Source organism: Marmota flaviventris, chromosome 6 (genome assembly GCF_047511675.1).
Source record: "Marmota flaviventris isolate mMarFla1 chromosome 6, mMarFla1.hap1, whole genome shotgun sequence".
Classification (NCBI taxonomy): domain Eukaryota; kingdom Metazoa; phylum Chordata; class Mammalia; order Rodentia; family Sciuridae; genus Marmota; species Marmota flaviventris.
The window spans coordinates 117,760,839-117,778,059 of NC_092503.1; the positions used below are offsets into that span (position 1 = coordinate 117,760,839).

General features: G+C 38.0%; 1 protein-coding gene across 5 annotated transcripts in view; it reads left to right on the forward strand.

Annotated features, from left to right (window-relative positions):
- Positions 1-15,301, forward strand: part of Fkbp5 (FKBP prolyl isomerase 5) — a 111,153-nt gene extending 95,852 nt beyond the window's left edge. For all 5 annotated transcript variants that reach the window (XM_027943653.2, XM_027943652.2, XM_071613457.1 and 2 more), the window contains exons 9-11: positions 9,402-9,587; positions 11,633-11,872; positions 12,606-15,301. In XM_027943653.2, coding sequence (XP_027799454.1) covers positions 9,402-9,587; positions 11,633-11,872; positions 12,606-12,713 — 534 coding nt within the window. In that variant the 3' untranslated portion in view covers positions 12,714-15,301. The remainder of the gene's footprint in view (positions 1-9,401; positions 9,588-11,632; positions 11,873-12,605) is intronic.
- Positions 15,302-17,221: the final 1,920 nt, after the last annotated feature.

Below are 17,221 nucleotides of genomic sequence, written 5' to 3' on the forward strand. Positions count from 1 at the left end.
CTGAATTTTCACAAGTCTGCCATTTTTAGTATAAATAATAGTGAAAAATAATGAATTAATATGGAAAAAAAAAACCAACTCTTGTACACATCATAATTAGATTATAACCTTCCATAAATGCAGACCGGGTCTGGCTTACACACCTACCATTTTACCCCACAAGTCCTAAAGCATTTTATTTGGTACATAGTTGGCATGCAATATGTATTTATGGAATGAAAAAATAATGAATAGAATTCACAGGAGTGAATTTTGTCATTTTCCTTTTTCCTATCTTAATAAAGTCATTAGGACATAAGACAAAAGGAAAGGAAAAAGAACATGCATAGATTTTTTTTTTCTCAGTGTTCTTATTTTATGTAATAATACTTGACATTTCTCCTGTTTTTTTTTAATTTATATATGACAGCGGAATGCATTATAATTCTTATTACATATATAGAGCACAATTTTTCATCTCAGATATATTTTTTAAAAACAAAAAAATTTATTAAGTGTTAACTGTTCCTAAGAAATTATGTTACATTTGCTTATATGTATAGACGAGATAATTGTTTCCTTAAGACTCTTGTTTTAATAATACTTTCAACTGAAAAATATGTAATCTCTGGTTATTAAATGGAAAAGCAATTTTCACGTAAATATTCCAACAATAAATAATATATATTTAATATCTGTATTTTTATACATCCTACTTATAAATATTTCTATAACAGCAAATTAAAGATATTGTTTGTGATGTCAGCTGGTTACTAAGAAAGTCAAGCCTAGAATGGATGACACAATGTCCGAGGGCTGGTTATATACAGATTTCAAAAGCAATTGACAGGGCTGGGGATATGGCTCAAGGGGTAGCACGCTCGCCTGGCATGCGTGCGGCCCGGGTTCGATCCTCAGCACCACATACAAACAAAGATGTTGTGTCTGCCGAAAACTAAAAAATAAATATCAAAAAATTCTCTCTCTCACTCAAAAGCAATTGACAGGAGGGGTATTAATTGCTTCTAACGGCTAAGATGATCCCTGCACATTTGGTTTTGTGAAAAATCTTCAGAAATTCCTAAGTAATATGCATCATAGATTGCTTCTGAAAATACTTTCTTGTAGCATCTAGGAATGCTACAAGATCTTCCTTAGATCTTAATCCCTCAGCTGTAAGGAAAATCTGCGTGCTTTACCCATTGCTAACCCAACCCTAAATACATGCCTCCTCTGTGAGCAGAAAGGGTTTGGGGATTAAAATTAGAGAATAGGAATTCTGTCAAGGTTTCTTTCCTGGGTTTATGTTTGTTTGTTTTGTTTTTCCTGCTTCTTGCTATTGCCATTCACAAACACAAATTTAGTGTTGTTTTTCAACAGTATAAAGCAGTGATACATAAATATACTTTAACAAGTCTTTGTGGAGCATCTGCTATAAGACATGCTATTAGGGGCTGGGGATGTGGCTCAAGCAGTAGCGCGCTCGCCTGGCATGCGTGCGGCCTAGGTTCAATCCTCAGCACCACATACAAAGAAAGATGTTGTGTCCGCCGAGAACTAAATAAATATTAAAAAATTCTCTCTCTCTCTCTCTCTCTCTCTCTCTCTCTCTCTCTCAAAAAGACATGCTATTAGGTTTACAACCTTCTCTGAAGATAATAGAGTCAATGTTAAACCAAATGAAACAGAATTTTCTAAGAATGTATAATCAACACAAAAAAACAGTCAGAAGGCAACATGTATGGTTTTTGTTTTTCAAACTTTGAGCTTGGGTCATGAAATCAACTTAGTAGAAAGGTACAACAGAATTTAAGTTTCATTACATGAAACTTTTATTTTTTTAAGTGGCTAGTGGGTTGTAATATAAAACAGTTCTTACTGTAGGATGTAGTCAAATTTGAAGTCCAGATATTTAAATAATATGTATATTTATTTATAATTACTACATATACTAAAATGATGCATGGATCACCGGAAAGCATTGGTATGTGGTGGAATGAGATCTGAACTGGGAATTTGGAAAACTAGGCTTTATTGTTCTTCAAATGATTTAAAGTCATTTAAGGTCCAAGGAGATTTTATTTGCATGTGAAAAATGGGGGAGGAACATTATTTAATCCCCAAGTTTCTTTCCAGTTGTGTAAGTTTTTTAAAAATATTTATTTTTTAATTGCAGTTGGACATGATACCTTTATTTTATTTATTTTATGTGGTGCTGAGGATCAAACCCAAGGCCTTGCATGTGCTAGGCGAGTACTATACCGCTGAGCCACAACCCCAGCCCTCCAGTATGAATTTTTGTGGGTTTTAAAATTCATGAGAGTGAGTTTTTTTTTTTTTTAATTTCTGATTGAGGAATATCAGCTACTTGTACATTATTCAACCAAGATTCCAAATGGATTATTTTATACCCAGATAATATACAAGAATAAAATAGAAAGATTTCTATAAAATCCTTTAAGACCTAGGTGGTGTTTCCTATATTCTAGAGTCCATAAAAGTCTTTACTATGCAGTCCTGTACCACATATCATTTCAGTTAATGACAAATTGCTTATGATAATGGTCCCATAAGATTATAATGGAGCTTAAAAGTTCCTATTGCCTATTTATGTCATAGCTGTCGTAACATCATAGCCCACACATTACCCATGTGTTTGTGGTGATGCTGGTGTAAACAAATCTGCTCTACCAGGGGTATGAAAGTAAAGTATAGCACACACAATCATGTACAGTATATAAGTCTTGATAATAAATGACTATGTTCTTTGTCTATATATTTATTATCATTATTTTAGAGAGTACTGCTTTCACATATTTAAAAAGAAAAAAAAAAGTTAACTATAGAACAGCCTTGGCAGGTCCCTCTGGAGGGATTCCAAAAGCTTTGTTATCTATCATAGGATATGACAGCTCCATGCATGTCATTGCCCCTGAATACCTTTCAGTGGGACAAGATGACAAGATGTAGAGGTGGAAGACAGTGATACTGATAATTCTGACTGTATGTGGGACTAAGCTAACATCTGCATTTGTGACTTCAGTTTTGTTTGTTTTGTTTGTTTTAGACAATAATTTTATTTTACTTATTTATTTTTATGTGGTGCTGAGGATTGAACCTAGTGCCTTACACATGCTAGGCAAGTACCTACCAGTAAACTACAACCCCAGCTCCTTTTGACTTCATTTTTAACAAAAAGTTTTAAAAGTTAAAAAAAATATATTGTTTTAATAGGAAAAACCTTAAAGATTAAGGCAAAATATTTTTGTGTATCTTTTCAATCGTTTTGTGTTTTAAGCTAAGTGTTATTTCAAAAGAGTCAAAGTTTTAAGTTTATAGAGTAAAAAATGTTACAGTAAGCTAAGGTTAATTTATTATTGAATAAAGAAAAACATTTTTAATAAATTTAGTATAGCAAGTGTACCATACTGATAAAGTCTGCAGTAGTCGATAGTAAAATGTCTTCAGCCTGCATATTTACTCCACTCACTCACTCAGAGCAACTTTCAGTCCTGTAAGCTTCACTCATGAGATAGGCCCTATACAGGTGTGCCATTTTTTAATCTTTTATATTGTATTTTTACTGTATCTTTTGTGTGTTTAGATACAGGAATGCTTACCATCATGTTACAGTTGCCTGTGGTATCCAATACAGTGGCATGCTGTGCAGGTTTATATCCAGGAACAACAGGTCATACCATATAGCCTAGTGCATGGTGGGCTATACCACATAGGTTTATACAGTACATTCTGTGATGTTCTCTCAGTGATGAAATGACCTGATCACTCATTTCTCAGAATGTATCCCCATCATTAAGTGTGTGTAGCTGAATTTTATGTATTTTTCCAAACTTCTAATAATCCAAGAGCTTTGAGGCTTTGGGCATTTGACTAGAATTATATCTACCAGCATAGTAAACAGCTTAGTAATAGTAATATTACTAAGCATAGTAATCAGAAGCTCTAATTGGTTGCTGATGACAGATAACTTGGAACAACATTTTTGGTAACAAAATGATGTCATGAAGTCATGTGTCATATAACTTTAACCTGAATATATATAGGGGATGGCTAGAATTCATGATCAATAGTAGAAAGCAGTACTTAAGTATCTGTATGATTATTTAAATCTGTTGCTTGTGAGCATCACAACTACAACTGTATATATATATTTATGTTTCATAATATTATGAACCTTCTTAAAATTACTGATCTTTGGATAAAATCTGGATCAGCAGTCACACATATGGAACATATTACTTTTAACATGCTCTTTGATAGACAAGATCTTTCAAAACATTAGTCCATTAGGGAAAAATTAATGAAAGATTCAAAACCACTGACCTAAGACTTTTCTCCCAGAATGTCTCTGAACATTTTGTACCACTAGAAACTTCCCTGAAGGCACCTTCTTAATTATAGGTAAAGATCCCAGTAGTGATTCTAGTTTTAGTTGTAAGACTTCAAAATTATTGGTAGATAGTTTCCTGTATACAGTCCCTTCCCTTTTCAAGTTTCAGGGCAGGTTTCAGTCTGCCATACTGCCCTCCTGAGTCTCATCTTACCAGGGTATTCAACTTGGCATGTTGTGTACATGCAGAGATCAGATGTGTGGGTTAGAGCAGAGATGGGCTCTGTATTTCATGCCCTCTGCACCTTGGAGCTCCGTTTCCATTGACCTGTCAGTTTGGTTTATAACTTAGAGGGTAAATCTCTCCCCTTAGTAGGGTTGAACTGTTTCCAGCTTTTAAATGGGAATGGTTGTGCTAATTATATTGTAGAATCTCATTTCAACCTGTGAACACTAATGAAAAGAAAAAGGGGAGGGCTCTTCATTTGGCTCTGAAAATAATTATTAAGCATAGATAACATGAATTTGCCAGACATCATGCAAGCCAGTTCAACAAACATGATTTTTGTTCTCATAGCTGACGGTAACTCTTGGACAAGAAAGAGCATTAACTGTCTTACCTGCTTAGTATTTTTCTAACTTGGTGGCAGAGTAAGAAGTTTGAGGACATTGCAGTGACATGGGGTTCTTGCGCCCTCTTGTGAGCCTTGAGAAGAAAGCATTTCTAAAGCAAACTAATAAAGGATCACTATTCAACCTGTGAACCTTTTTCAGGCAAACAAAACTCTGCTAGTTTTTGACCACCCTTACTGAGTCAAGAAGTAATGCCATAGACACAAGTCTAGGATTTGGGGTTTGGGGGGAAAAAAAACTCATAAGAAGAGTTCACCTTGTCTTTTTATCTCCTTAACTCTTAGTGCAAGGTTTAATTTTATATATATATATATATATATATATATATATATATATATATATATATATATATGTTGTAGTTGGACACAGTACCTTTATTTTATTGATTTATATGCGGTACTGAGGATCGAACCCAGGGTCCCACATGTGCTAGGCAAGTGATCTACCTCTGAGCCAAAACCCCAGCCCCAATTAGTGCAGGATTTTTAAACCTCATCACTGTTGATACTTCGGGTTGGATAATTCCAACCCCAAAACCTTTCTTTGGGGCAGGGGCTGTCCTGTACATTCTAGGATGTTGAACATCCTCTCTGGCCTCTACCCACTCAATGCTAAAGGCATCCCCCCCACCATGAAGTTGTGGCAACTAATATATCTCCAGACATCCGCAGATGTAAGAGGGGGGAGGGAGGCAAAAATCACCCCCAGTGAAGAACCATATTATAGTACCTTGGGAGGAGGAATTCTGTAAAACAAAGACTAGATTAATTAGAAGTTGAATATATGAAAGAGGTTCCAAAAACTTTAAAAGTTCTAAATGTAAAGGAACTATTAAGAACTCTATTATGTGACTAAAAAGAATTTTTTTTAAAAAAGTATTATTTGTTTTTATAGAAACCATAACTTTCCACCATTCTGATGATTCAGAACCTGTTGAAGTGATAAGATTGATGTGTTTGTCCTTCTTAGCTTTCTTTCCTATAATAATATATTAGGAAATAATCAAAAAGTTAGTATAGTAAAGATGAAGGAGGAAGAAGAAACCAGGCATGACAAGGAAATGTCTAGCCTCACTAACCTGGATGAAATGACAGCTTTCTTTTCTACTCATACCACCATTTTTGCTCCCAATGATAGAAAAAGTTTTTCAGTTATATTTCTTTGACTTTAAAGTATACTCAGTAAACCTTTATAAAGGGCCTTTTTGTGCTAAACTCTGGATATTCCAAAGAAGATAGGACACATGCTGCTCATAACCCAGCAAGAGAAAAGGCTGTGCCAGAAAATAATAATATAAAAAAAAAAAGCCAATCACTAAGACTGGTGAGGGCTTTATTCTCATTCATATTATTGTTTTTGTATTGCCCAAAAAAGTAGGAGGCCTAAGGCTGTGACAAAAGGTAAATATTGTCTTAACTTGATTGCCATAACAAAATAGCATAGCTTAGACGGCTGAACAACAGAAATTTACTTCTCCCGGTTGTGGAGACTGGGAGCCCAAGATCAAGGTACCGCCATGGTCAGTGGTGAGGGCCCTTTCTTGGATTGCTAATGACCTCCTCCTTGCTGTGTCTTCATAGCCTTTCCTTATCTGTGTGTGGGTGGGAAGAGAGAGGATGTGAACTCTGTCTCTTCAGAGGGCACTAATCCCATCCTGGGGGGCCCCACCCTCAAGACCTCTTCAAGCCTAATTATTTCCCAAAGTCCCCATCTCCAAACACCATCACACTGTGAACTTGGAGTGGGAAACACAGTTTAGTCCATATCAGGTGTAATTTCATATCAAGAACTTCAGCACTTACCATGAAAAAACTTTGGTTTCATATAAATATTTTATTCATATAAATAAACTGCATCACAGCAGAGAGAATAACAGACTGATTTCTGTGCCCTTCTCCTGCCTAGTATCTCAGCATCCTTTTGCATGGTCACCTTACAGTAAAACTGATGAGCTCTGAGTTTTTCCTTTCCTAAATAAGTGACTAGTGGGAGGTGTTTGCGGAATGTAGCAGAGTCCCCATTCAGAACCCTAACCCTCAGGTGGAACTGGTCTACCTCATCATCATCACCAGAAAATCAACATCAAGCGTTCCTTTCTAAGGTGAGCTCCTTTCTTATGCCACACACTTGAAGTCCTTTATAACAGGAACATTATCTTAGACCTGCTTTGTCATTTTCCTCTTCTTAGTCTTTATTTCAAGGTTAGAGTACATATGGGGAGAGACAACTTGCCGCTTTAAAGTGTGGTGGGTCCTGGTGAAAGTCTTCACACTGTTCATTGGACTTAATGTCCTAATGAATCTGGCTGCTCTTCCAACATCTGTTAGGATATATCATCTGTTCCCAAGCTTATAATCATCTCCTGCAAAAGGAGAGCCCTTACCTATACTGATTTTCATTTGTGTATTTACCAGCTAGCATTCCATTTCATTTGTCTTACAGTAACAGTAAGCACAATCTCACACCCACTGTCTCATACCCTCAGTTTCTTGTATAGAGAATATACATATGTATTTTTCCACTCTTTTGTTTTGATTATTTACAATTATTAGAATTCTTATCAAATAAGAGCAAAAATGAGTAGGAGATTTTTCTCACATAGTTGACACCTGTGTTGTTTTATAGTTATTTATACTGGAGGCTGCTAGCCTATAGGCCCATTGCCAGCAACAACAACTAGAGCCAGCTATGGGCCAGCTCTGACCATTTCCTGTATTAGTAAAATTTTACTAGGACTTGACCCATCCATTTACATATACGTTGTAATATAAATGTAAAGAACTGCTTTGGCAGTCTCAAGCCTCAGCCCCAAGTACCAGCAGGACTACATCTTCTGAACCTGTAGAACAGGCAGAGGCCACAAGTAAAGACTGCAGTCGTCTGGCAAATGGACCAAGCAATGGCAGCTCCTCCCGTCAGAGGACGTCTGGGTCTGGATTTCACAGGGAGGGGAACACAACAGAGGATGACTTTCCTTCTTCTCCAGGGAATGGTAATAAGGCCTCCAACAGCTCAGAGGAGAGAACTGGCAGAGGAGGTAGTAGTTACGTAAACCAACTCAGTGCGGGGTATGAAAGTGTAGACTCCCACGGGCAGTGAAAATTCTCTTACACATCATTCAAATGACACAGACTCCAATCATGACCCTCAAGAGGAGAAAGCAGTGAGTGGGAAAGGTAACTGAACTGTGGGTTCCCGCCACGTTCAGAATGGCTTGGACTCAAGTGTAAATGTACAGGGTTCAGTTTTGTAATATTTTTCCAGCAAATTTTTATACAGTGTCATTTAATTTGGGAGAGGATACTGTCCAGAAAGTTGATGCATACTTTTTGTCACAACTTGCCTTTTTATGGGTGTGTTTTTGTTTTGTTTGATTCTTTTCTTTTTCCCCTTTCTTTTTTTTTTTCCCTGGCTTCAATACCTCTGCCACTTTGGAAATTGTAACAGTTAATTACCTTGAATGTTGCTAAAAGGACATTTTGTGTAGGGTCGAGTTATTTTTATATGAGTTAATGTGAAGTTGTAAATGGAAATCTTTCCTTAAAAGTATAACACAATGATGTCTGTATAAATCTGTGTCTCTAGAACCCGTGCTGTGTAAGGGCATTCTTCCTCATGCTGTTATATACTTCCGCACCATTCAGACTTGTTAGAGTAGATGTGGGTTTATGACTGCCAAGTATGCCCAGTACCGTAGATTTTTATCACTAAAAGTTGGACTTGTTGATGGAATCCTATAGTAGTTTCAGTGTTAGATACAGTTTTTTCCACCATACATCTGTGCATTTTCTCTTTAGGTGACTGAATGTTTAAGATATTTGTGTGCATAGTTAACTCAATTTTTATGAACTGTTGTATCCTGTTAATGCATATTGCTCTGTGACTCCAGTATATCTTACCTGTACTGACCAAACCTAAATAAAGATTTTTATTGTAAAAAAAAAGAACTGCTTTGGCACTACAGGTGACAGCATTGAGTATTTGCAATAATGTCTGGTTTAGGTAGCTTAGATTTGCTGTGTTTGGACCAGTACTTACCATATTGCAGTATTTACTATGCACTGCAAAATGTCAGGAGAAAATGGAAAAGTAATTTCCCTTTCAGTAAACTAAACCGCTCACTGTCCTTTGAAAGACTGATGAATATTAGCTCCAAAAAATATAACCCAGAAACTGGGATGCCATCTTCTGACAGGATGTATCAAATACCAGGAAAACAGCACTGCATCGTGCTAGTGCCGTGTCTGGGCCACCTTGAAGGTTGCTGGGCTTCCACAGGAGTGGGCAGGTACCTAAGAAAAGAAAGGATCCAGACCAGGGTTCAGGTGTAAGTGGTTCTGCTGCGAGGGTTTGGCTCTCTGAGGCAGGATTGTGCCCACACCTCCTTTGTATCCTCTCCAGAATGAAATACAAGTAATCACTTGCTTTTTTCTCTTAGGGAGGCAAGTACATGCAAGCAGTGATTCAGTATGGAAAGATAGTATCCTGGTTAGAGATGGAATATGGTCTATCAGAAAAGGAATCGAAAGCTTCTGAGTCATTTCTGCTCGCTGCATTTCTGAACTTGGCTATGTGCTACCTGAAACTTAGAGAATACACCAAAGCTGTGGAGTGCTGTGACAAGGTAAGGTGTCTCTGTGAGATGGACTTTAGATAGTCCAGTTCTTCTTCTCTGTGTCCGTACATGGTCTTCTGAAAGAAGATGTAGAATAACATTGGTCATATAATTATGTATGCACATAGGATAGCAATACCTGATTTGTTCTACTATCTTTCCTATTCCCATTCCCCCTCCCTTCCCTTCATTCTCCTTTGTCTAATCCAAACTATTATTTTAATTATTATTATTATTATTATCTATTATTCTAACTATTTATCATTCTCTACCCACCCCCCCCCTTATTGTGAGTTAGCATCTGCATATCAAAGAGAAGATTTGAACCTTTAGTGTTTGGGGATAGGCTTATTTCACTTAGCATGACATACTTCAGATTGAGACATAGTTTTATGAAACAAAAACATCTTTCTATATTTAGTTAGTCCATCATAGAGCTCTCCCTTATTATTTTTAATATCAAAAATGGATCTTTTAAAGATATGTTGTATGTCCATCATAGTTTATTTAACCAATCCCCTTTGGAAGATTTCCAGGTTTTTGATATTATAAATTATACAGCTTCTCTTTGCATATTGTTTTTTGTCAATATTAGTGGCAACAAAAATTTTATTTATTGGCCATTTGTATTTCTTCTGGGAGTTGCCCATTCATGTCTTATTTTTTTTTTTTTTTGTAGTTGTCAATACCTTTAATTTTATTTGTTTTTTTTTTTATGTGGTACTGAGGATCAAACCCAGGGTCTTACACACGCTAGGTGAGCGCTCTACCGCTGAGCCACAACCCCAGCCCACCATTCATGTCTTTTGACTAGATTTTCTGAAGCAATCTTTTTTTTTTTTTAATATTTTATTTACATTTTAGTTTTCGGCGGACCCAACATCTTTGTTTGTATGTGGTGCTGAGGATCAAACCCAGGCCACACCCATGCCAGGCAAGCGCTCTACTGCTTGAGCCACATCCCTAGCCCCAACATTTTATTTTTTTATGTGGTGCTGAGGATCGAACCCAGGGCCCCGCGCATGCCAGGTGTGCGCGTTACCACTTAAGCCACATCCCCAGCCCTTCTGAAGCAATCTTGATTGAAGCAATTGAGTAGTATCACTGAGTAACACTGTTAACCCTTTGTTCTCTCTTGTCTTATAATTTTGTTGATTATAGTTTTATAAAGTTTTAATACTTACACAATCAAATCTATCATTTCCTTTCTAGTGAGATAGTCTTCCCCACCTTAACATTATAAAAGTAGCTCATTTTTATGTGGGTTTTTTGTATGTAAGTATAATTGTTCTGGGATTAATTTTGGGGTTCATGATGTAAGGTAAGTATTTAATTCTTTTCTGTGTAGGTGGCCACTGTCCCACCCCCACTCATTGTAAAGTTAATCCTTTCCTCATTGATGTATATCATTTTTTAAATGAATCTGTTTTTAAATGCTTTGTTATGTTTCACTGAACACTTTGTCCATGTACTAACAACCAAACTTTTTTTTTTTTTTTTTTTTTTGGTACTGGGGATTGAACTCGGGGCACTCAACCACTGGGCCACATCTCCAGCCCTATTTTTTATTTTATTTAGAGACAGAGTCTCACTAAATTGCTTAGTGCCTCAGCCTCCCAAGCTGCTGGGATTACAGGCATGTGCCACTGTGCCCAGCATGGCCTGGCCCAAATTTTTAATTTCAGTAGTTTTATAGTATATCCTTTCTGCTTGTCCGATAAGTCGTTTTTATTTTCTTTTTCTTTTTTCCCCAAAAGTTTTTCAGCCCTTCTTGGACATTCATATATTCTAATGACCTTAAAATTAACTTTTCCAGGGCCTCCTCCCAAATGTCCTTGGGATAATTCTAGAAATTACATTAAATACAGAAATTAATTTGAGTAGTATATTAATTTGATCATTCTATAATTGTCTTGAGCTCCATTTTTTCAGTTTCCATTTCCCTTGATCAGAGGGTTTTAGTAAGCTATTTATTGAATTTCTTCTTCTTAAAATCCCCACAAGTAAGAAGGGTTACATTCATCCATTCTAAAATATAGACCATCTGTTTCTAGGCCCTTGGACTTGACAGTACCAATGAGAAAGGCTTATACAGGAGGGGTGAAGCCCAGCTGCTTATGAATGAGTTTGAGTCAGCAAAGGGTGACTTTGAGAAAGTGTTGGAAGTAAATCCCCAGAACAAGGCTGCAAGACAGCAGATCTCCATGTGTCAGAAAAAAGCAAAGGAGCACAACGAGCGGGACCGTAGGATATACGCCAACATGTTCAAGAAGTTTGCAGAGCAGGATGCAAAGGTGTGTGCAGAACCCACTTGCCTTCAAGTACATCAAGAACTGACCTTGCCCCTTTGGATTTTCTTCTAAGAAGCTTAAGTGTAAGGGACAGGTTCAGATAGACAACCTGGGAAGCACACGGAGAGGAGAAATTACTTCCATTCTGATCTGAGGCTGGGTTTGTATCCAGAGGCAAGGAGGACTATTCCACTCACCAAAGGCAATGATTGTGAGGTTCCTGGCATATCCATACCCTCATTTCATGCAAGAAATGAGGAAAATAAATTCCCTTGAGACATACTAAAAACCATCAGGTTTTTTTTTTCCCCCAAGTAACACTTCCTTGCTGAGACTTCCATTGTTCACAGGAAATGGGTATTATAGTAACCCCACCATTATGCCTTTTACCTTGGCAGTAACCTGGCAAATGTGCTAGGAAAGATCTGTTGGGAAAGAGGTTTGCCTCCCCTATACCATAGTCATTCTCTGGTCTTAATTTCATCTTCCACTCCCCAACCCCACCACCACCACATGAACTAAATTATCAAGAACTGCCACCTGCAGCAGCCTACTCAGTGAAAGAAAAGGGAAAGCTCCTACTCCAGCTGTTGGTAGCAGAACCCTGACTTACTCAACTGGGCAACTAAAGTCATTATAATACACTCTTACTGTGGACCTGGTAAGCAGTCCAGAGGAGCCAGAAATTTACATTTCTTTATTCTCTAACCCTCATGATTTCTTACTTCTTCCTCAGGAAGAGGCCAGTAAAGCAATAAACAAGAAGACTTTAGAGGGCGTCACCAATGAAAAAGGAACAGAAAATCAAGCAATGGAAGAAGAGAAAACTGAAGGCCATGTATGACGCCACGCCAAGGAGGGAAGAGAGTCCTAATGAACTCGGCCCCTCCTCATTGGGCTTTTACCCAGCTCAGGACTAAACAGTGTTTAGTGTAAAGTTTGTTATAGTCTATGTGATTCTGGAAGCAAATGGCAAAACCAGTAGCTTCCCCAAAACAACCACCCTGCTGCTGCCCAGTGGGTCATTGAGTGGGTGGCGTGGGACCACTCCAGGTAGAACAGAACAGAAAGGCTGTTGTCGCCAAGAGATTGAGCCAACAGCTGAGTCCATCTCGTTTCAGTTTGTCAACCTTCATATCCATCACAGGGTCCCTGAAGATAATCCTAATGATTTTGGGCTGTTAGATTTTACATTTGAATTTTAATAGCACTGCAGAAACCTTTTTTAAATATGCTTAATCAATTTCTCCTTTCCTATAGGTGGGTAGGTCGAGGGAAGGAGGGTGAGCTGGTTTTGTTTTTTAAATGACTAAAGTGCTGCAAATACAACCTATTGCATTTGTAACCAACAGAACCCAAAGGCAAGAGGTCTGGAACCCTTCAGTTCTAGAGCAGCATCACATACTTGAGAGCAAGAACCTGGGAGGCCATGAGCTTTGCTGACTTTGCAGCTTCCCAAGCTCCTTCCTCTGCCAGCCTCATGTGAGTGTGGCTTTCTGCCACACCCTTCCTGCCCTGGGCAAGTCATTTTGTCATTCATTCCCACAACACCCTTCATCAATGGTAACGAGCAGACAGAAGCTTCTGGATTTGCTTTCCCTGTTTTGGATGAAGTTTTTGAGATGCTGAAATGTGAAAAGAGCCATCAAAATTGTGCTTTATTTTCCCTCCCCATTCCTTTGAGGAAACATTGTTAGTATACCTTACTTCCTGCAGCATTACTAACATTCAGCTTCTGTTCCCTTTCAAAGCCTTGCCATTAAGAATTTAAGACTTGTAATAGCTTGACCTGGAGTGGATTTATTTACATATCCATTCAGTGTAATGCAGCTTTTTTTGTCTTTTTTTTTTTAATTGCTCATAAACATCTGTATACTGGCTTATGAAACTGTACACTCCTCTATCATGAAAAAAAAAAAAGTTGACTTTTTACTACTTAGTACCTTAATTCTTAAAAAAAAAAAAAAAAAATTATGGGGTTGAAAAAAATAAGTAGTTGTTGCTCTTCTACATTAAGGGTTTTACTGGCAGGTTCACCAGGCAGATGCTTCTATCCTCCTGCACTGGTAGCTTCTTCCTTCTGGTGTAAGCTGTAAAAGAGTTGAACAGCTTCCCACTAAGAGGTACATCTAGCCTAAATCTCCAGTACTTGGGCATTAAATTAGAGCAAGTCTTAAGACAAATATATACATGTAGTAGGATTTTAGTTCTTTTGGGTAAATAAACAAAGAAACACTCATGGGAATGCATTTGGCAACCTAAAGAATCATTTGCCTAAATCTAGAACATCTCATTTCCTTAAATCCTAAAGCTGTTAGTTACATTTTGAATTAGTTATTCTTTTTCTGCCGGTTTTAACACTTTCATTATTAGGTTAGGACCTTAAGACCTAAAAAATCAGGTCATTTCCTTTTATTTTCCATGAAACAAATAGAAATAAATTGTGAAGTTTTGCCTTTAATAGTAAGTAAAACCCCTCTAATTCCTCATTTAGGCTTTTGTCTTTTTTTATGTAATATTTCTTTTAAAGGCCCCAGTCTTACCTAGGAAATATGAAAAGCAAAAGTCAATTTTGTATATTTGCTTAACTGCTTAATATTTGTAGCTCTGTTGACTAGAGCATGAAATTAGTGAGGCCAAGACTAAAATTTGAGCCTAGCTTTTTATAGGTAACAAATAAGAAAACTACTCCAAAACTAGATGACCCCAGCCAGCTGTGTCCCCATTGTGCTGTGGGCCAGCAGGGGAACTGGCCAGTGTGTGGAGAGAGAGGTGGGGCACAGATAGTTCCAATCAGATGACAAGGGGCTGTGTGAGACTTCACATATTCTTGTATCAAACTCAGTAACCTTAAAGTGTGTAGAAACCAGAAGATGTCTTGGAATCAATCACCTTTCAGACTGTATCTGGAATGGTGAGGCAGCATAGGATGAAGTTTTAAAACTGGCTTTTTAAAAAATTACTTAGAGGGCTGGGGTTGTGGCTCAGTGGTAGAGTGCTTGCCTAGCACATGCAAGGCCCTGGGTTCGATTCTCAGCACCACATACAATAAATAAAATAAAAGTATTAAAAAAATTACTTAGATGCACTTTTGTGTTCCTTAAGTAAATTTTTAAAAATGTTTCCCATTGTTCTTAGTTTTACTTAGTCTTCAGGGAATACTCTGGTTGGAAAACTATGGTGGGGGCCAACTTGAAGAAACAAGACTTCAGAGACAATATTGCTGTGTCCTCTCACCTGAAATAACATTGGACTGAAGGCAGTGAAATGATGCATCCTTGTTAAAATGAACCAAGTAATTGGAAAAATAACAGTTTTTTTTTTTTTTCCCCATTAACTATTGGCTATTCCACCTTTTAACTGATTTTTACAGTAGGTTCCATTTGGAAAATGAAATTTAATTGTGACCTTTAATAAATATGTGAAACATAAGTAAGCATGTCTAGGGTGGTCTCTGTTGAGCATGTTTTTCCTTTCTCAAGTAGCAAATTGTGTTGGGTACTCATCCTTACATACTCTGAAGGCCTAAAGAGATGGTGGTGTACTCCTGCAGAAGGTGGTATGGTGCTGGGGTAGCAGTAGGAACTTCAAGGCCAACGTAGGCTCCAGGCACCCTTTATTCTCTTTATTATTTGCCTTATCTCCAGATTTGTATTATGCTCCTCCCAGTTGATGTCAAATTATTTGATAATGAAATAATTTCCTTTATCTGCATGGTTTTTTTCCTATGCAAATAATCCATACTAAGATCTTCAGCATGCGCCAGAGCAAGTTTCCTCTCTAAATTTGTGACCGAAGTTATTCAAAAGCAGCCTGTACACAACCTCCAAAGCATGAGGAGTAAGTGAAGAGTTTTGACCAAAGTTTCTTGGCCACCTTAGTACTTTGAACTCCCTTTTAGGGTGGTACATTATTAGACCCTGTATTTTCTTAAGATTGTCACCAACATTGGTGACAGAATGCATTGAAATTGAACTATTAGTCAATATCCTGAAACTCAGAATCCCCCAAACTACCTGTATATTTTTCCATCAACTGGCCACTTAGGCATCTGAATAGCAATGACTGCCTAGAGTGTACACAAAAGGACATTTTCTAATGACTTGAAAAGGCTCAGGAGGCCCACAGAGCTTCCCTTCATGTTTTTTATCCTTGCAGGTCTGATAGACTTCTGTGGGAAGTGGAAGAAAGATATAAAGAGCCAGGCATGATGGTGCACACTTGTAATCCCAGCAGATTAGCTCCGGAGGCTGAGGCAGGAGGATTTTAAGTCCAAGGCCAACCTCGGCAATTTAGTGAGGCCATAGGTAACTTAGTAAGACCCCATTCAAAATTTTAAAAAGGGACAGGGATGTGGCTCAGGGGTTAAGCACCCCTGAGTTTGATCCATGGTACCAAAAATAAAGAGAAGAGAAACAATGTGGACACAGCTATTTGCACAGTTTCTCTGTCAGTCTAGAATTGCTGATAACCTATATGTGTAACCTTAATAATATTTTGCAAGAAAGGGACATCACAGAATATAGTTCCTAAAAAGATCTTTGATAGCATCCTATTGCAGGTAACTGCCAACGGGACAACTTGAGCATAGCCCATGGTACAGAGAGTATTTGTCTTGGAATGAGGGAACCCTGGAGAATCAAGAAAGGGTAGGCCAGGCACAGCACAGTGATGCGCTTCTGTAATCCCAGTGACTCAGGAAACTGCAGCAGGAGGATCACAAATTCGAGGCCAGCCTCGGGAACTTAGCAAGACCCTTTATTTTATTTCAGAATAAAACATGGAGGGCTGGGGATGTAGCTCAGTGGTAGAACCCCTCTACCCAAGAAAAGGGAAGTTGACCTGGGACCTGAAGTAGTGATGCAAGCAGCCCACAGTCAGATCACCTGTCCTTTATATGTCTATGGCACTCTCAGAATTCACAGGCATTTGGTGGACATGGAGTGAAGCAAAGCCAGAAGCCCCATTCTACTTTGGAATAAAGCTGAAGTGAGAAACTCGGCTATGTGTTAAGAAGAGACATCTTCCCTGCTTCTTTAGAGCAGGATCTGTATTGAGTTACAGAACATGGGTGTGTGGGTGCTTGTAAAAAGAGACAAAGTTTTCCTCTGCTCTCTGCGAATTTTAAGCAGGCAGTTAAATGTTCATGCTTGGAGGGAACTCACTTTTTCTTAAATTCAAGGGCAAGTAATAAGAGATTTCTCTGGGAAAAAGAGTCTTAGGAGCCGGGCATGGTGGTGAGTAGTAAGAACTTAAGCGGTCTGTACTGTGCCACTTAGTGATGACCAGAGTATGGCAGGTCATTTGCTAAGAAAAGTGCATAGGGACGTGAGGGTGACATGACAGCAATAT